At 41.4% G+C, this 21227-nt stretch overlaps 1 protein-coding gene across 1 annotated transcript in view; it reads left to right on the top strand.

The window, feature by feature from the left end:
- The window catches only part of GGT1 (gamma-glutamyltransferase 1), a 221787-nt gene extending 200768 nt beyond the window's left edge, over positions 1 to 21019 (top strand). Inside the window, exons 5-13 of the mRNA XM_069757413.1 lie at positions 11198 to 11390; positions 11867 to 12024; positions 12111 to 12260; positions 12781 to 12914; positions 15048 to 15235; positions 17462 to 17589; positions 17674 to 17786; positions 18590 to 18703; positions 19839 to 21019. Of these exons, the coding sequence (XP_069613514.1) occupies positions 11198 to 11390; positions 11867 to 12024; positions 12111 to 12260; positions 12781 to 12914; positions 15048 to 15235; positions 17462 to 17589; positions 17674 to 17786; positions 18590 to 18703; positions 19839 to 19985 (1325 nt within the window). The 3' untranslated portion in view covers positions 19986 to 21019. The remainder of the gene's footprint in view (positions 1 to 11197; positions 11391 to 11866; positions 12025 to 12110; positions 12261 to 12780; positions 12915 to 15047; positions 15236 to 17461; positions 17590 to 17673; positions 17787 to 18589; positions 18704 to 19838) is intronic.
- Positions 21020 to 21227: the final 208 nt, after the last annotated feature.

Here is a 21227-nt window from a genome sequence, read left to right as displayed (position 1 = left end):
AGAAAGTGCATGAAAGGTCAAATCTCAGCAATAAGCTATATCTTATGAGAAAGCTGTATCAGTCTAAATTAAGTGATGGCCAGCATATGCAGGACTATATCAGAAACACCCTAGAGATTGTGGAGCGCCTAAGGGGTATTGGTGAAGAAATTAAAGATTTTCATGTTGCTGCATTACTATTAAGTGGTCTTCCAGAAAGTTATGACACGCTTGTGACTGCATTAGATGCCAGACCAGATGATGAACTCACACTAGAATATGTGAAAGGGAAACTTGCAGATGAATACAAGAGAAAGTCAGAGACTATTAGCAATAATATATGCAAAGCAGAAGCAGCATTAAAGACACAGTACTTTTCTAAAGCTCAGAGTCATTTAAAGGAAACTCGTGAATGTTTTGTCTGTAAAAAGCCTGGTCACCTTAAAGCAGACTGCAGAGTGTGGAAAGCAAGAATGAATCAGTTTAAAAAGCAGGACAGTCATCAAAAGGTTAAAACAGCTGTAAAGAAGGAAGATGCATGTATTGCGACTGCATTTGGGGTCAGCACAAGCCCATATGCAAACCATGTTTGGTGTATTGACTCTGGAGCGACTGCTCACATGACACGTGATAAAGATTTCTTCATTAATCTAGATGAAAGCAAGTCTGAAAAGGTAATTTTAGCTAATGGTCACTATATGACATCAGAAGGAATAGGAGATGGTTATCTCCATTGTCAAGTTCAATCCTCAGCACAAGTCAGAAAAATCCCAGTTAAAGACGTGCTGTATGTTCCCAAACTTGAAAGTAACCTTTTATCTGTAAAGAAGCTTGCACAACAGGGAAATATAGTTACATTTAAGGATGACAGATGCATCATTTCAAAGAAGGGTCATACCCTTGCCGAAGGAAAAATCAAAGATGAACTTTATCAGCTGAAATGCAATGAAACTGTTTACAGTGCTAGACAAGATTTTCATAAGGACTGTATTCATGTGTGGCACAGACGCCTAGGCCACAGAGATCCAGAAGCAGTAAAGAAACTAGCTCAACTTGCAAATGGTATTGCAATCAACCAGTGTAATCAAACAATGAAGTGCACAAGTTGCCTAAAAGGGAAAATGTCCAGAAAATCGTTTCCTAAAGTAAGCACTACTAAATCTGCACAGATACTGGATTTGATACATACAGATGTGTGTGGTCCAATGAGTGTTCTTACTCCCAGCAAGAAGAGATATTTTCTCACATTCATTGATGATTATTCCAGATATACTGTTACTTACCTACTTCAAAGTAAAGATGAAGTTCCACAGAAACTTGAAGAATATCTTGCTGCAGTTCTTAACAAATTTGGAAGAATACCAAAGGTACTGCGAGCAGATAATGGAACTGAATATACAAGTGGTAAAGTGCAAACCATCCTGAAAAAGAATGGAATCGTGTTCCAGACAACCGTTCCATACAACCCAGAGCAGAATGGCACAGCAGAGAGAAAGAACCGAACTCTTTGTGAAAGTGGAAGAAGTATGCTATTTGATGGAAACCTACCTACAACATATTGGGGAGAAGCCATCATGACTGCTACCTATCTTCAAAATCGACTGCCAAGTAAAGCTACAAGTAAAACTCCATATGAGCTATGGAACTGTGAGAAGCCCAACCTGAAGCATCTCAGGATATTCGGAAGCAAAACTTTTGTGCATGTTCCCAAAGAAAAACGTTCTAAGTGGGAATCTCATGCAAAGGAAGGAGTTCTTGTGGGGTACAGTGAAACTCAGAAAGGATACAGAATCCTGCACCCACAGACCAACACAGTAACAATCAGCAGAGATGTAGTGATTGATGAAAACTCAGTATCGCTCAAATTTCATGAGGTTACGCAAATAATTCAACCTAAGGAACAAGAATTTCAGTCAGTGATTCCAGACATTGAAGAGAATCTCAAAGAAAATACTGAAGTCTGGATATGCTCTGAAAGTACTGAAAAAGAAACAGAAGAACCAAGCCAACCTCAGGAGATCAGAAGATCAGAAAGATCAAATAAAGGAATTCCAGCTAAACGCCTTTCTTATATGGTCAGATCAATTCCAGAAGAAGAGCCACAGTCATGGCAGGAAATGCAAAAACTGCCTATTCATAAGAAGCAAAAATGGATAAAAGCTGCTGATGAAGAAATGGAATCCCTTCATAAGCTCAAAACATGGGAGCTCACAGAGCTACCTCAAGGCAAGAAAGCAATTGGATGTAAGTGGGTCTTTAAGAACAAATATGACTCCGAAGGTAATGTTCACCGTTTTAAAGCAAGATTGGTCGCAAAAGGATATTCACAAAAATATGGTGAAGATTATGATGCTACTTTTGCTCCAGTTGCCAAGCAAACTACATTCAGAACTTTATTATCCATAGCTGCTGTTCAGCAGATGAAAGTAAGACATTTTGACATCAAAACAGCCTTTCTACATGGAGACATTGAAGAAGAGCTGTACATGACTCAACCAGAAGGCTATGTTAAAAGGGGTAAAGAGAACCTTGTTTGCAGAATGCAAAAATCTCTCTACGGCCTTAAGCAATCAGCAAGAGCATGGAACACTAAGATGAACAAAGTGTTAATCGACGAAGGATTTAAAAGGTCTCAAGCGGATCCATGTTTGTATACAAAAGGTGTATCACAAGATTGGATGTATGTTATTCTATATGTGGATGATGTAATAATAGCGCATCAAGAAGAGAGAGAAATTTCAAAACTAGGTCAAATTCTGAACAAGCATTTCGAGACCAAGGACCTTGGAGATGTGACATACTATTTGGGAATCCAAATCCAGAGAGAGGAAGATGGAAGTTTTCTTCTTAATCAAAATTCTAAAATCTCCACAGTTCTAAACCAGTTTGGAATGTCAGAAGCCAAAGGCATATCAACTCCAATGGATCCATCTTACCTAAAATTGGAAGGAGAAGAAGATCTGCTACCCACAAATGACAGTTACAGACAAGCAGTGGGGGCACTTCTATACATAGCAACCACAACCCGTCCAGATATCTCAGCCACAGTGGGAATTCTCTGCCGACGTGTAAGCAAGCCACGCCAAAGAGATTGGAATGCAATTAAGAGACTTCTTCAGTATCTTAAGGCAACCCAAGAGTTAAGTCTAAAGATTTCTGCATCAGGAGATCTAATTCTCAGAGGATATGTAGATGCAGATTGGGCTGGAGACTCAAGTGATCGAAGATCAACAAGTGGTTACTTGTTCAAGTTAGGACACACTTCAATCTCATGGTCCAGTAGAAAACAAGTGTCAGTTGCATTGTCTTCTACAGAAGCAGAATATACATCAGCTGCTCATGCAAGTCAAGAGTTAATTTGGTTGAAGCAACTTTTGGAAGAATTCGGCAAACCACTAGCTGAACCAACTGTTATCTATGAGGACAACCAAGGATGTATCAAGCTCGCCAGCAGTGAAAGGATAAGTGCAAGAACAAAGCACATTGATGTTAAACATCATCACTTGCGTGACTTAGTAGAGCGTGAAGTTCTAAAGTTTGTTTACTGTGAATCTGACAAGATGTTAGCAGATGTTTTGACAAAGCCATTGTCAAGAGCCAAGTTTGAAGAATTCAGAACTGCAATGGGACTAACAGGATAAGCAGTTGTTGAGTGGGGGTGTTGGAATAAGTTTAAATGCAACAACTCCATTCCTGTTGTAGTCTGCATTGAATGTCTATGAGTGTTCATTTGTCAGCTATGCTGTGATTGTTAAAGTTTGTACAAAAAGGTCAGAGGACTCTCACTGATTGCATCATTCTGCTGCTGTTTCCTTCACAGAGAGACATGTGTTACATGGACTAGATTATATCGGTAGTTACTGTCAAAGCTTTCTTATTTTGTTCCAGTTCAAGCTGCATATATTAAACACAGTTTGCCTTACGTTGGATTCTGCTGCTTATATGAAGTAACACGCGCTGCTGTGGTAATACTCCGGCTAACAGTTCGGTCTGGCCATTTGTCTGAGGATGGAAAGCCGAGGAAAAAGACAAATCAATGCCCATCCTAGCACAAAAGGCTCGCCAAAACCTCGAAACAAACTGGGAACCTCTGTCAGAAACTATGTTCTCTGGAATGCCATGTAAACGAACCACATGCTGGAAAAACAACGGCACCAAATCAGAGGAGGAAGGCAATTTAGACAAGGGCACCAAATGGACCATCTTAGAGAATAGATCACAAACCACCCAAATGACCGACATTCTTTGAGAGACGGGGAGATCCGAAATAAAATCCATAGAGATATGTGTCCAAGGCCTCTTCGGGACCGGCAAGGGCAAAAGCAACCCACTGGCACGAGAACAGCAGGGCTTAGCCCGAGCACAAATCCCACAGGACTGCACAAAAGAACGCACATCCCGCAACAGAGACGGCCACCAAAAGGATCTAGCCACCAAATCTCTAGTACCAAAGATTCCAGGATGACCAGCCAACACCGAACAATGAACCTCAGAGATAACTTTATTTGTCCACCTATCAGGGACAAACAGTTTCTCTGCTGGGCAACGGTCAGGTCTATTAGCCTGAAATTTTTGCAGCACCCGCCGCAAATCAGGGGAGATGGCAGACAAAATTACCCCCTCTTTGAGAATACCCGCCGGCTCAGACAAACCCGGAGAATCGGGCACAAAACTCCTAGACAGGGCATCCGCCTTCACATTTTTAGAGCCCGGAAGGTACGAAACCACAAAGTCAAAACGGGAGAAAAACAGCGACCAACGAGCCTGTCTAGGATTCAACCGTTTGGCAGACTCGAGATAAGTCAAGTTTTTGTGATCAGTCAAGACCACCACACGATGCTTAGCTCCTTCAAGCCAATGACGCCACTCCTCGAATGCCCACTTCATGGCCAGCAACTCTCGATTGCCAACATCATAATTTCGCTCAGCAGGCGCAAATTTCCTGGAAAAGAAGGCGCATGATTTCATCACCGAGCAATCAGAACTTCTCTGCGACAAAACAGCCCCTGCTCCAATTTCGGAAGCATCAACCTCGACCTGGAACGGAAGCGAAACATCTGGTTGGCACAACACAGGGGCAGAAGAAAAACGACGCTTCAACTCCTGAAAAGCTTCCACAGCAGCAGAAGACCAATTGACCACATCAGCACCCTTCTTGGTTAAATCAGTCAACGGTTTAGCAATGCTAGAAAAATTAGCGATGAAGCGAAGATAAAAATTAGCAAAGCCCAGGAACTTCTGCAGACTCTTCAGAGATGTTGGCTGAGTCCAATCATAAATGGCCTGAACTTTAACAGGGTCCATCTCGATAGTAGAAGGGGAAAAAATGAACCCCAAAAATGAAATCTTCTGAACACCAAAGAGACACTTTGACCCCTTCACAAACAAAGAATTAGCACGCAGGACCTGGAACACCATTCTGACCTGCTTCACATGAGACTCCCAATCATCCGAGAAGACCAAAATATCATCCAAGTATACAATCCGGAATTTATCCAGGTACTCTCGGAAGATGTCATGCATAAAGGACTGAAACACTGATGGAGCATTAGAAAGTCCGAATGGCATAACCAGGTACTCAAAATGGCCTTCGGGCGTATTAAAAGCAGTTTTCCATTCATCGCTCCGTTTAATACGCACAAGATTATACGCACCACGAAGATCTATCTTGGTGAACCAACTAGCCCCCTTAATCCGAGCAAACAAATCAGACAGCAGCGGCAAGAGGTACTGAAATTTGACCGTAATTTTATTTAGAAGGCGGTAATCAATACAAGGTCTCAGCGAACCATCCTTCTTGGCCACAAAAAAGAACCCTGCTCCCAATGGCGACGATGACGGGCGAATATGACCCTTCTCCAAAGACTCCTTCACGTAACTCCGCATAGCGGCGTGCTCAGGTACAGATAAATTAAACAGTCGACCCTTAGGAAACTTACTACCAGGAATCAAATCGATAGCACAATCACAATCCCTATGCGGAGGTAGGGCATTGGACTTGGGCTCATCGAATACATCCCGGTAATCAGACAAGAACTCTGGGACCTCAGAAGGGGTGGATGATGAGATAGACAGAGATGGAACATCACCATGTACCCCCTGACAACCCCAGCTGGACACAGACATTGATTTCCAATCTAATACTGGGTTATGGACTTGTAGCCATGGCAACCCCAACATGACCACATCATGCAGATTATGCAACACCAGAAAGCGAATATCCTCCTGGTGCACAGGAGCCATGCACATGGTCAGCTGGGTCCAATACTGAGGCTTATTCTTGGCCAAAGGCGTAGCATCAATTCCTCTCAATGGAATAGGACACTGCAAGGGCTCCAAGACAAACCCACAGCGCCTAGCAAACTCCAAGTCCATCAAATTCAGGGCAGCGCCTGAATCCACAAATGCCATGACAGAATAGGAAGACAAAGAGCAGATCAAAGTAACGGACAAAAGAAATTTCGACTGTACCATACCAATGGTGGCAGACCTAGCGAATCGCTTAGTGCGCTTAGGACAATCGGAGATAGCATGAGTGGAATCACCACAGTAGAAACACAGCCCATTCTGACGTCTGTGTTCTTGCCTTTCAGCTACTGTTGTGAATTCTGTGGCCAAGCTCCCTCCTGATGTCGAGAGTAGTACTTCGGCTGGTTCTGTCTATGAGCTTCCTTTGGTGGATGAGAGTGGTACTGCGGCTTCTGAGTTTCCTTCCTCAGGTGATGAGGTTAAGTCGTTAGGTGCTGCTCTATTTAACTCCACCTGGTGCTTTGATCCTGGCCTCCAGTACTGTTATGAACAGGTAATTAAGAACCACAATGGACATTGAAGTTCAGAGCACACAAAGTGACCTGACAATTACCAAAAACAAAGGACGAGCTCTGAGACGTGGAAACTCTGCTGACCGCAATCCCTAATCCTAACACACCACACTAGAGGTAGCCGTGGATTGCGCCTAACGCTCCCTATGCAACTCGGCACAGCCTGAGAAACTAACCAGCCCTGAAGATAGAAAAATCAGCCTACCTTGCCTCAGAGAAATTCCCCAAAGGAAAAGGCAGCCCCCCACATATAATGACTGTGAGTAAGATGAAAATACAAACACAGAGATGAAATAGATTTAGCAAAGTGAGGCCCGACTTACTGAATAGACCGAGGATAGGAAAGATAGCTTTGCGGTCAACACAAAAACCTACAAACAACCACGCAGAGGGGCAAAAAGACCCTCCGCACCGACTAACGGTACGGAGGTGCTCCCTCTGCGTCTCAGAGCTTCCAGCAAGCAAGAAAAACCAATAAAGCAAGCTGGACAGAAAAAATAGCAAGCAAAAAATAACACAAGCAAAACTTAGCTTATGCAGGATAGACAGGCCACAGGAACGATCCAGGAGGAAGCAAGACCAATACTAGAACATTGACTGGAGGCCAGGATCAAAGCACCAGGTGGAGTTAAATAGAGCAGCACCTAACGACTTAACCTCATCACCTGAGGAAGGAAACTCAGAAGCCGCAGTACCACTCTCATCCACCAAAGGAAGCTCATAGACAGAACCAGCCGAAGTACCACTCTCGACCACAGGAGGGAGCTTGGCCACAGAATTCACAACAGATGTCCTAAAATGAACACCGTAAAGGTATCAACCACTGAGGACTCTCAATTCTAAATATTTTTGCAAAGGTTCACCAGCATTCATCCAACAGATTCACCACAATCTAAAAGTGTTGAGGAACCTTTTACTGCAAATTGGAAATAAGAAAACAATTTTTTTTAATGCAGTATACAATGAATTAATATGAAGGGAAGTACTGATTATTTTAAAAGCTGTTCAGGAATTACTGTAAAGAGGAGGAGGGTTTGCCAAATTGCTTATCTGAACACTGTTATATGTTCCTGGATTAGCTCTTGCTCAATATCCTTACATTATAAAAACATACAGGATTGAAGGCATGGGTTTTTTAACAAAACCATAGCACCAGTTATTATACGTATAATTCACAATTGCTCTGGTATAATTTAATACGCCTTTCTTGACATAATCGCTGGGTCGCCGATGAGTTGACATTGCAGCGAAGCACAGGTAGGTAGCCACAGGTGAGGCACCATTCTCCCTTTTACCTGGCCTGCTCTGATCCTTCTGTGTCTTCCAACATGCCCTTGTGTAAGGATTCCGACTTTACTTGTGCCTGCTCACCTTGATCCAAGATGGAGTCTTGGATCTCGCTGTGTCATGAAGCTTCCTGTCTGTCCTGATTATTTAAGTCCGGGAAATGTGTTCCCCTGTGCCTGAGTGTTTTGTGCTGCTGGCTTTTGACCTTCTGCCTGTTTGCTGGTGAACTCCCTGCTTCTGCTGTTCATTACCTGGTGGTCTGCCTCGCCATGTTCAGCTGCCTTTCATCTCCTGTATCATAACTGGGGTTGTCTTTAGTGCTGCCTCTCACCTCTGGGACTGCTGTGACTGGCAGCACACCAGGGGAAGGATCACCCTTGTTTGCAAAACTTTTCCCAGTGTTGTGCCTCCTTGCACAAACACACCAGGTGTTAGGTGTCGAGTTCCCGCTTCTGCACAGGGGGAATCTCGAGCCATCTCCACTGCGGTCTCCCATTCTTCTCCAGCCGCAGTGGAGTCTGCTCAGCGGAGACGCCAGTCCCAGCGTCTTGCTCAGTCCCACTCTGTACAAAGAGTTACTGCTGCTTTTCCTGCTTCTGCCATTGAAGTCAGTGTTGGGCAGCGGCGAGCGGATGCTTTTGGGACTAAGTCCTGCTTTTCTCTTTCTGAGCATGCCCAGGGCGAGATCTCCCGTTGGAGATCGGGGGTCACATGCTCAGGTACTGCAGCACATCCCATTGGTCCTCCAGGAAGGTCATGAAAGTGCAAAACTTCGGTAGCAGCTTCCCATTGGTCCTTTATTGGAAGGTCCTGAACGTGCTGCAACTATATAAGCTGCGCATGACCGCAGGGCCATGCGCTAGTATAGACTTGATAATGTGTGTGTGTTGATGGATGTATGTCGATGGATGAAAGCTCCTAATTATTCCCATTCCTAGTATTGTTGATTGGTCGCGAATGAAGGATTGCTATCTAGCGCCCGACTTAGCCATCAGCACGTAAACACACAATACAGCGTCTTATTGCTGTGACCGTCAGTGCGGCGCCGTGCGCTTTCACAGCGCTTTCCTGACCCAAGCCTGGGTGGTTAGTGGCGTTCGCCAGTGCGGCACTGCATGCACTCTCGTGCTTCTATTTCTGTCACTCTGACACACCAGTAGTGGTGTCGAGCACATGATTGTACTCAAATCCGTTCAGTCACCATGGGAGACCACACAGTTCATGGAACATCACAAACACCAACAGTCCATGCCATGGTACCTTATGGGAGCTCCTGCTCCACCTGCTGACTCCTCGTCAGTCCACTCCTCCGGGAAAGCTGCCTCACAGGGATCACCATCTTGCCTGGCGGCATATCTTAGTCAGTCCAGACCCACCGAAGGACGGTAGCTTCCCCCAACATAGACCATCCAGAACCACAGTCACTGTGTGCTATTCAGGGATCCGGTCCTACTGCCAGAACCTCCCAACACTCCAGCATGTGCTCTTCAGGAAGCCTCCTCCCCACATGAACTGCACATGTGACCTGTACAGGTGCTATTCAGGACCACTGTCCAACACCCCAGGCCACCAGGTCCAAAGCCCCACCATGTGCTATTCAGGACTCCTACTCCCAGGAGATCCAACACAGATGGTTCAGTGTGCTATTCAGGGATCCGGTTTTACTCCCAGGACCTCCCAACACACAAGCTCTCCAGGACCTTCCACTGGAACCATACAGGAACATGTGACCCACACCCTGGTCACATTATATACCCTTAACCACTCCCCTGGATGGGAGTGTGGATGTGTGGCTAGTTTGTCCCACCCATCTCACACAACTAGCCTAGTAAGTCTCCCTTACAGCTACCCCAATATATATACACACTTGAGGGACTACAGGTCCCAGAACAACAACATTGCATCAGACTTATTACACAGACTCCCTCTGCGACACATATCGGCCATTCACAACACAGCCAGTCACTGTTTCACCACGATTATCACAATAGATATGCCTCCATGCACATCCCAAAGAGCACTCACAGCGCCCCCTAGCTGTCACAGGGGTCACTGCATCACACTTGCCAGTGAGCCTCTTTCCCACTATGGGCTAGTCCCAAACATTAACTATATCTTAACCTATTGTCACTACCTATACTGCAGTCGGGCTTCAAAGGATAACTGTGGCATAGCTGTATATAGCACAAGCAATCAGACAATAGCAGCTTCAAGTCCCCTAAGGAGACTAACAAGTACAGTGGAAAGTAAAAAAAAAATTTTTTTTTTAAAGTAACCAATCAAATCACCCCTTTTTCCCCCATTAAAAATAAAAAATTTAAAATACACATTTTTAGTATCGCCGTATTCAGAAAAGTCATATCTATCAAGATATAAAGCTAACTAACCCAATTGGTAAACATTGTAAAGTGAAAAATTCAAGAATGCCAAAATTCATTTTTATGGTTGCTGCAATTCCTCCAAAAATGCTGTAACAAACAATCAAAACATCACATCTATCCCAAAATTGTATCAACAAAAACGTTGTTTCTCCCTACAAAAATAAGCCATCACACAAACATTGCGGATCTTGGAAAATGGCAACACAACCCCCAAATTATTTTTTTTCTCCACTAAAATAAAAAAATTGGACGTGTTTGTGATCGCTATAATCGTACTGACCTAGAGAATTCCTAAAAAAAACTGTCAGAATTGTATATTTTTTCATAATTTCTCCCCACTTGGATTTTTTTTCAAGTTTTCCAGGTAAAATGAATGGTGTCATTTAAAACTACAACTTGTCCAGCAAAAAAACAAGCCCTTTTCTGTCCACAGAGACATATATGAAAAACAGTCATGACTCTGGGGACAAGGTGAGGAAAAAATGAAAGCACAAAAACAAAAATTGGCCCCATCTTGAAGGGTTTTGTTTTAGTAAATTTGTTAGGGCACCAGAGGTCCTTCCTCTTAATAAACCCAATATGTTTGCTTAAATGAGTCTTTTGCTAAAATGTGTGACTTTTTTTCGCCTGAAAGTGTGGTAAAAGCAATGAATAAATAGCGCCTTTGTGTTTGTTTTTCTTTTTACTTCTATGTCTTATACCTTCTGCTAACAACAACTTCTTCTACAGGAGGCTTGTCCATAGCAGTGCCAGGGGAGATTCGGGGATACAAGGCAGCACACCAGCGGCATGGCAAGTTACCATGGAAACGTCTGTTTGAACCAAGCATTAAGTTAGCCCGTGAGGGATTTCCTGTTGGCTTGGGTCTGTCCCAGGGTCTTAGTTCATCCAAAACCCATATTGAGCAAGACAAGTCCCTTTGGTAAGAAATGCCATTTTGGGGCACAATCATAAGCTCTTATTTATTCAATATTAACATCCGGCTGTCATCGGAGCTGATAACAGCTGATCGGTGAGAGAGCCGGGTGTTAGACCCCCATCAGTCTGAAACTGATGACTTATCCTGGGGCATATTTCATCAATTACCATGCATGAACAACCCCTTTAAGCAGCTATTCTGTCCCAGTTACAAAAATCACACATGTAAATATTCCTGTATATAGACAAACATGTAGACAAGAATTCATATAGAATAATCTGCCGTTGTTTAACAGATTTCAAATTTACAAGCCAAAATATAGATGAGCAACGACCGTAATTTCCAGAATATTCAAAATGCACCTAAATCTCACTCTCCTAAATACTTCTGAATCTCACACCTCCTTCTTACACTCCAGTGTTTTCAAACTACTGACAAATAATGGGCTGTACCTCTAATTCTTTCCCATGCTCTTCCAGTGAAGTATTCTGCAATGCTCAAGGTATTATCTTGCAGAAAGGCGACATTGTGAAGCTGCCTAAATTAGCAGAAACTCTGCAGACCCTGGCTGATGATCCTGAATCCTTCTATACTGGCACACTTGCCAAGCAAATTGTGAGAGACATCCAACAAGCAGGTAAGGAAATACATAAACTATTCCATTTTGGCCCTGGTAGACATAGATACCTGGACTTATAAAGATATCCCCTCATTGTGCTGCAGGTGGAATTATTACAGAGGAAGATCTCAGAAATTATAAAGTTGACATCACTGAGGAACCACTTCGTTTTCAACTTGGAGACTACACTTTGATCAGCCCTACTGCTCCTCTGAGCGGGCCTGTCCTTGGACTTATCCTTAATATTCTAAAAGGTGAGAGACTCACTGGCGGCTGGTTTACTGATCTGCAGAGAAACGTCAACTATTCTGTTTCTGAACATTATATTCAAACTATGTACTATGAAGATCGCTGTTTTGTCAAATTTTAATATAAACCCCATTGACAATAATGGAGTACCGTGAGTCAAATTTCCATTTTATTAGAATTGCATTTTTGTTCTTCTATTTCTGATGGAATCTGCTACAGAGCCTCTGGGGCAGACGTGGGCCTAGGCTAACGGGGTTTAAGGCCGGGATCACACACAGCGGGGTTTAAGGCCGGGATCGCAGGTTAAAACCAAGCTCTGGCACCGGCACTCCGGAGCGGAGCGTGTGGTCGCATAGCAATACATGGAGCCGCACGCTCCGCTCCGGAGTGCCGGTGCCAGAGCTTGGTTTTAACCTGCGAGACTCGGCCGTATCTCGGTGTGTGTGATCCTGGCCTAACAGTTGTGATAGTTAAGTGCATTTATTTTTATGTTATATGTATATTATAATGTTTTTATTCTCTCAGGTTTTCACTTTTCACCCCAGAGCATAAAACCTGAGTCCCTTGGACTGACCTACCACCGCATAGTAGAAGCTTTCCGTTTTGCCTTTGCTAAAAGAACTTTGCTAGGAGATCCCAAGTTTGTGAATGTAACAGAGGTAAAAACAGCTTTTATGTATGGAAGTTCACACAGAATAAGAGCTCGTGTATAAAGTCTCATTACAGCATTTACATAGACCGTGGCATAACCTAGTCTGTGAGGTCCATACTGTATCTACGCACCGTTACATAAATTAAAAAAAAAATAAGTCCATGAACTATAGACGAATACATCAGTGTCAATCACACCTAGAAAAAAAACAGAAAATAAAATTATTATACTATTAAATAGGAATTCAAAGTGCACACCTCCCTCAGTGAATATGTATTATTACAAAATGGGGGAACTACTTACATGTACAAGAACCTCAGAATACACTCGTAGCATCAGATCAAGCTTCGTTGTATCACTGTGCACTCACTTTTATTTTAATATAACTTTTCCATACAGGAATTTCTGGGGTATTCGTCTAGTCACTTAGTCACCCTTCAATTCAGCTATTCAAGCATTTTATCTGACAAATATTTGATGTCTATTTATTACTCTGTTGTATGATGATTACCCTGCTTGGTTCACACCTCTGTTGTTTTTTATGTTTATTTAGTTGCAATGGTTTTATTGCCCTGTTTGATTGCTTCTTTTTTGCATGCCTAGCTGTATTTTTTTATTGGTACCATTTTGGTGCATATGATATTTTGATCACTATTTAGTGCCTTTTCTGGAGAAGGTGCGGTAATCGGAAAAATGGCAATTCTGATTTTTTTTTCTTCACAACGTTTACCTTATGGGTTAAATAATTTTGTATTTTGATAGATCAGACTTTTATGAATGCGGAGATACCAAGTATGTTTATACATTTTTTTTATTTTTGGATCAAGGAAACCATTGGTATTGCAGTATACAATGAAGTTAACAGTCTCAGTGATTGACAGAAATATCTACATGGCTAAGCGGCATCGATCAGAGCTAGCTTCAGTCACTTCTGCTAAAGGCAGGTACTGGCTGTATCACACAGCCGTCACCCACCTACACCCACGTCCTTACGTAGGCCATACATGTACACATTCTATACTGGGAAGAAGATAACAAAGATAACTTTTATTTCATAATATTGTGTGTCCCGGACAGATCTAGGCGTATGTTGATATGTTTGTGCATGGGGACTTTTAAACCACACAGTGGTTAACTTAATTAGGAATCTTATATACATATTTTCTTTTTTTCTCTTTAAGGCTACGTTCACATTAGCGTTTTGCGTGTTTGCGTCAGGCGACGCAGCGGCGACGCATGCGTCATGCGCCCCTATATTTAACATGGGGGACGCATGGACATGCGTTGAGCTGCGTTGTGCGACGCATGCGTTTTTTTGCCGCAAGCGTCGGGCGCAGAAAACGCAACAAGTTGCATTTTTCTTGCGTCCAAATTTCGGCAAAAAAGGACGCATGCGTCGCAAAACGCAGCGTTTTTGCGTGCGTTTTGGTGCGTTTTTACGTAGCCTAACACAATATCCAATATTCACTATTCTAAATAACACTGGAATATGTAGGGAAAACCAGGAATCTGAATTCCGTGATAGATGCAGAAATTAGTAACAGTTTCCTTTATTGTGTCTATCTTATTATCCCTTTTATCTACTCAAAGAGGTATCTCCTTTATGTAGAAGAAAAGTGAGAGGCTAAATTTACAAATCTGTGCAGTTTCGGTTGTCTATTGGACTGCGCAAAGACCTATTGAGCATGTTCTCTTTTGCATAAATCGGACCAGAATTAGAAATGCTCTGATTCTCTCCATGATCCATGATTTTCATTATTGTGGGAATAGATCCATGAAATTTTATGGGTCCTTGTGCTGTTTTATAAAAATTTGGGCAGAACACGGACATTTCATACAGAATGTAGCCTTAGGGAGAGCAGAGTACAGCACTCACTTATTTCCGGCACTCCCTTAGAACAATGAATGGAGTGGAAGACGAACATGTGCACCACCGCTCTAGTCAATAACCACCGCTCTATTCAATATTCAGCTCTGTTTTTCAACTGGCTTTGGTGTATATTGTAGACCTTAATCTCAGAATCAGAACAGCAATACAGTTAATAGTAAAATCTTGATAGTCCATTATAAAAATTGTGCCAGGTATCTGACTTCTTTTTCATGTCTTAGTTGTTATGAACAGATGTTTTTCTTCTTTTAGATAATGAAGAACATGACTTCGGATAATTTTGCTGAGTATCTAAGAAATAAAATCTCAAATGATACCACTCACCCAGCAGAATACTATGAGCCAGAATTCTACACCCCCGAAAACCATGGCACAGCACACCTATCAGTCGTAGCGGAGGATGGGAGCGCTGTGGCTGCCACCAGCACTATCAATCAATAGTAAGTGAAAACTGGGCGTATGAGAGATGAGTTAACTGTATATTTCTTACCCTATCATATCCTTTTGTTTTCTTCTAATCACTCTGTAAAAACCCAAAAGAATTCCTGTTATCGTCAGACTACATGCTAACACTAGTTGGAAACCTAAACTGTTCACTTTCTTTTTACTGCTTATCTAGAGTTTTAGTTTTAAAGCCAATGTGTAGTTACAGGAGGTATAGAGGTAGCTTTTAAACCCGGGATACTGACTTCTAAAGGGAGCCCAAGGAATTCATAAAAAGACATGATAAGTCAGGGACCCAGTTATAAATTTCACTTTTGAAATTAACCATTTCAAATTATACCTTTGTTTTAAAGCCATCTTATTTACAGGTCCTTCTCAAAAAATTAGCATATAGTGTTAAATTTCATTATTTACCATAATGTAATGATTACAATTAAACTTTCATATATTATAGATTCATTATCCACCAACTGAAATTTGTCAGGTCTTTTATTGTTTTAATACTGATGATTTTGGCATACAACTCCTGATAACCCAAAAAACCTGTCTCAATAAATTAGCATATTTCACCCATCCAATCAAATAAAAGTGTTTTTTAATAACAAACAAAAAAACCATCAAATAATAATGTTCAGTTATGCACTCAATACTTGGTCGGGAATCCTTTGGCAGAAATGACTGCTTCAATGCGGCGTGGCATGGAGGCAATCAGCCTGTGACACTGCTGAGATGTTATGGAGGCCCAGGATGCTTCAATAGCGGCCTTAAGCTCATCCAGAGTGTTGGGTCTTGCGTCTCTCAACTTTCTCTTCACAATATCCCACAGATTCTCTATGGGGTTCAGGTCAGGAGAGTTGGCAGGCCAATTGAGCACAGTAATACCATGGTCAGTAAACCATTTACCAGTGGTTTTGGCACTGTGAGCAGGTGCCAGGTCGTGCTGAAAAATGAAATCTTCATCTCCATAAAGCATTTCAGCCGATGGAAGCATGAAGTGCTCCAAAATCTCCTGATAGCTAGCTGCATTGACCCTGCCCTTGATGAAACACAGTGGACCAACACCAGCAGCTGACATGGCACCCCACACCATCACTGACTGTGGGTACTTGACACTGGACTTCAGGCATTTTGGCATTTCCTTCTCCCCAGTCTTCCTCCAGACTCTGGCACATTGATTTCCGAATGACATGCAAAATTTGCTTTCATCAGAAAAAAGTACTTGGGACCACTTAGCAACAGTCCAGTGCTGCTTCTCTGTAGCCCAGGTCAGGCGCCTCTGCCGCTGTTTATGGTTCAAAAGTGGCTTTACCTGGGGAATGCGGCACCTGTAGCCCATTTCCTGCACACGCCTGTGCACGGTGGCTCTGGATGTTTCCACACCAGACTCAGTCCACTGCTTCCTCAGGTTCCCCAAGGTCTGGAATCGGTCCTTCTCCACAATCTTCCTCAGGGTCCGGTCTCCTCTTCTCGTTGTACAGCGTTTTCTGCCACATTGTTTCCTTCCAACAGACTTACCATTGAGGTGCCTTGATACAGCACTCTGGGAACAGCCTATTTGTTGAGAAATTTCTTTCTGGGTCTTACCCTCTTGCTTGAGGGTGTCAATGATGGCCTTCTTGACATCTGTCAGGTCGCTAGTCTTACCCATGATGGGGGTTTTGAGTAATGAACCAGGCAGGGAGTTTATAAAAGCCTCAGGTATCTTTTGCATGTGTTTAGAGTTAATTAGTTGATTCAGAAGATTAGGGTAATAGGTCGTTTAGAGAACCTTTTCTTGATATGCTAATTTATTGAGACAGGTTTTTTGGGTTATCAGGAGTTGTATGCCAAAATCATCAGTATTAAAACAATAAAAGACCTGACAAATTTCAGTTGGTGGATAATGAATCTATAATATATGAAAGTTTAATTGTAATCATTACATTATGGTAAATAATGAAATTTAACACTATATGCTAATTTTTTGAGAAGGACCTGTAGGTAGTTGTAGTAATCAAGCTAGCCTACGCAAACATGGGGTGAACAGACAAACTCCATGTAGATGCATGGGACCCAAACCTAGGACTCCAGTACTGAAAGTTAACAATGCTAATCCATGAACCACTGTGCTTTATTTTGAATATAAACTCAAATCCGTTATTACAAAAACTATAATTTTTTAGAGAGAAGATATATACCTTATGCATGCTAATATTTTGTTTGAAACATTTTCCTTGTTCCAGCTTTGGATCTAAAGTTCGCTCCAATGTAACTGGGATCATCTTCAATGATGAGATGGATGATTTTAGCTCACCATTGATAATTAATGGGTTTGGTATTCCACCATCTCCAGCAAATTTTATCAGACCAGGTATCTTGGTACTTTAAAAAATTTTTATTAAAGAATATGGATTAGATAAAACATTGGAGATCTTGACTTCTAAAACTCTTGCAGGTAAACGACCCCAGTCGTCAATGTGTCCAACAGTTCTGTTGGATAAGGACAATAAGGTACACATGGTGGTTGGAGCTTCTGGAGGAACTAAAATCACCACCGCAACAGCACTGGTAAGAAAGTGAGAAAAGGAAAGAGACTAGAACAAAGAGAAAAAAATAAAATTCAAATTGGACATGAAATTCGTGTAATCAGAATCCGCTTGTCGTTCATCCAACAGCTATCTAAGGTTCATGGACACCTTTAGGCATTAATATTTTTTGGAAGTCATTTACCCAAAATATTGTCACCAAAGTTGTGCCTTTGATGATCCAATGATCCAGGTCTAATCATACTTTCAGGCATCTATGCTGTATATGGAATAATGTTTAATGGGGTACTTAGTTACAGAGCTGCTCAAACTGTCCTTGTGGCTGTCAAAGATAGAATTTGAAACTGGTAGAATTTACATTTACCAAGTTTTTTTTTTTTTTTACAAAATACTCAGTATGAATGAAAATTGCACATTACATGTGAGATTATATAATTGGTAAGATCATTAGATCATTATTAGTGATGAGTGAATATACTCATTACTCGAGATTTCCAAAGCACGCTCGGGTGTCCTCCGAGTATTTTTTAGTGCTCGGAGATTTTGTTTTCATCGCCTCATCTGAATGATTTACATCTGTTAGCCAGCATAAGTACATGTGGGGGTTGTCTGGTTGCTAGGGAATCCCCATATGTAATCAAGCTGGCTAACAGATGTAAATCATTCAGCTGAGGTGAGGAAAACTGAATCTCCGAGTACTTACAAATACTCGGAGGACACCCGAGCGTGCTCGGGAAATCTCGAGTAACGAGAATATTCACTCATCACTAATCATTATCTAACATCATTAACAAGTAACTGGTAAAATGTTGTCTTATTTTTCAGGTCATTATAAACTCACTATGGCTTGGTTATGATGTGCAGAATTCAGTGGAGCTAGCGCGGGTGCACAATCAGCTATTTCCTAATGACACTACTGTAGAGGAAACGATAGAAAAGGTCAGTGTTGTCTTTTGGGACTTTTTTTCTATTGGGTAGGCATGAATCATTAATTATAAATTAGTGTCAAGTGTGTATATATTAGAGCTAATGGCAGGCCTTGCCACTAGTTAAGAGATGGTGTGGTATCCTGTTATACCATACTGTAGCACTGTGCATTATACAGTTGGTTGTTAGTCAAACTGACAACATTACAAACTACTGATTTTAGTGGAAAGATACTGCCCAGAATTACAGTAGGTATAGCAAAAGTTTTCTGGAGGGTGATGAATGGTGAAGATTGTACCAATACCATAAAAGTAAAAAAATATATATACCGGTATATAATATATCTCTTCATGTTGTTTCTTAAACTTTGTTGCCACTAGGTATTGGTATATGAATGTATTCATCTAGTGTATTGGTGCAAATTATAGTATGGCAGCCCAAGATATATTTTAAGAGTTTATTTAGTTCACTCTAAGCATATGTTTACACAATGTGTTTTCTTTGAGGCTTTGTTGGTGTGAGTCTGCGATGAAATGTCCGGAAAAAGCAGTCGGAAATTTTTCAAAAGAAACTTCCTGTTCTTTGCTATGTAAAAAAACAGTTGTGCATATGTTAAGGCTTCTGAGCATCTTTCACCCACTTCTGGTTTCCAAAAAACGCAAAGTGGCTAAAAGAAATGACTTAACCATTCTCCAGGCATTGTCCACTTGGAATGTAAAAGCAAAAAAGTTGCATGGGTGGCTTTTGGTACATTTTGTGAGCATTTTTGCCTAATATAAATGCTTGAGTTTTACCCATTGCTTAATTCACTTAAAAAAGGCCCCCCAAAAATGCCTCAAAATCACCCCAAATATTCTAAAAAAAAAAAAAAACCTCTGTAAAGATGCCCTAACAAAAAGCTTAAAAAATGGCAATAGGTAATATTATAAATTGCTTCAGGAAATGCCTGTAAAATACTCACAAAGATGCTTGTGGAAAAACAAATAGCGTTTCCTGATTCAATTTTGATTTGAAAGTCGCGTCAGCTTCACCCTCCTGGAAAAAATATGATGTGCACATCTCCTAAGGAGTTTGGGGATTTTTGGTGTGTAAATAGACTTTAATGTCTTGTATGTTAAACATATCTTATCTGTCTTTTTTCCACCAGAGAATAGTAGGTGAGCTCCTGAAACGTCATCACAATGTAGTTTATTCAGGAAGATCTGGTTCTGTGGTCCAGGCCATTGTACGGACCAAAGGAAAATGGGCTGCAGCTTCAGACACCAGAAAGGGAGGATATCCTGCAGGCTACTGACCTAAACTCATATTGGTGGACTAATGAGCTGCTTTTTGGAGACTACAATTTCCTTTTCTACAAAAGATTTCAACTTTAAATACATTTCGAGACACTACGACTCAGGGACCAAATCACGTTGACTAATAATGTCTGCCTAAGGATACAAATTCAATCCTGTCTTCCGTATAAAAATTGTGTACAAAATTTAGCATTAAATCTAAGCATCCCTGCAATGCTGCTACATAACGGCACTACATGGGTGATAGCCATGTTGTGATCATAGAATACGCAAATGGGATCAGTGGTAATGTGTAAACTTCGCTTTTAAAAAACAACCTGTGCCTTTTTATTAACTGCTCGCTCAGTGACAATCCTTAAGAGAAGTCAATGATCCTTCAACTACAACGTTTGGGTATATGAAAAAGGAGGTTTCTCTTTGAAGGATGTTACAGAAGATTTGCTAATCTCTTTCTGGAGATGACCAGAACAAAGCATCATGAGGTGTACATCAAGATTGTGGGAAGAATTTATTTGCACTACTTTGCTCCTCTTTAGTCATTACTTGGCATGGTGGAACTTGATATGGAAAGCCACTTCCAAATGGCCACTGAAATTAGAGTCAGACATCCTATTATGTCTAACCGCATTCCCCGGACACATAGTACCCTTCAAAGATGTGAGGTGGAAAACAGTTTTTTTGAGGTTCAATAAAGAATGGGCAGAATAATAGCTGCAATAATTAGTTGTGGATGACTCCTGATATCCATCCAAAAGGCCCATTGTCTATTGTATTTATTGAAAGTTTATGTATTTCAATTTCTGTCAGCCAACAACTGGATAAAATTAATTTGTTAAACGCAATTCAGACATCTATCTGCCAGCAGTACTTATAGCTATTTAATTAACAGGTGCACACTGTATATGAAACATACATGCTTCTTTGCAGATGTCAACTTTGAAGGGACATTTCTTTTTCCAATTGTCTTCTTCACCAAATGCATGTATGAGTTTTATTGTACTGTCTCCGTCCATTAAATTTTAGACTTTTATAACTCATTGTATTATTTGGTTTTATTTCCAAATGCATGCATAAAAATATAGTGATGGATCTTATATACACATAGGGGTGGCCAAATACTAGATCTACTAGAACCTTAATGCAGGGACTTGTAGAGTTTAATGTGAAGCCAATAGGCCATGCTTCTGCTGGCTTTAAAACAAAAAAAGGAAAAACTACCCTCAGCAGTGTCTCAGTATGCC

The sequence above is a fragment of the Ranitomeya imitator genome, chromosome 1 (assembly GCF_032444005.1).
Source record: "Ranitomeya imitator isolate aRanImi1 chromosome 1, aRanImi1.pri, whole genome shotgun sequence".
NCBI classification, from domain to species: domain Eukaryota; kingdom Metazoa; phylum Chordata; class Amphibia; order Anura; family Dendrobatidae; genus Ranitomeya; species Ranitomeya imitator.
This window is presented reverse-complemented; position numbering and strand designations above follow the sequence as displayed.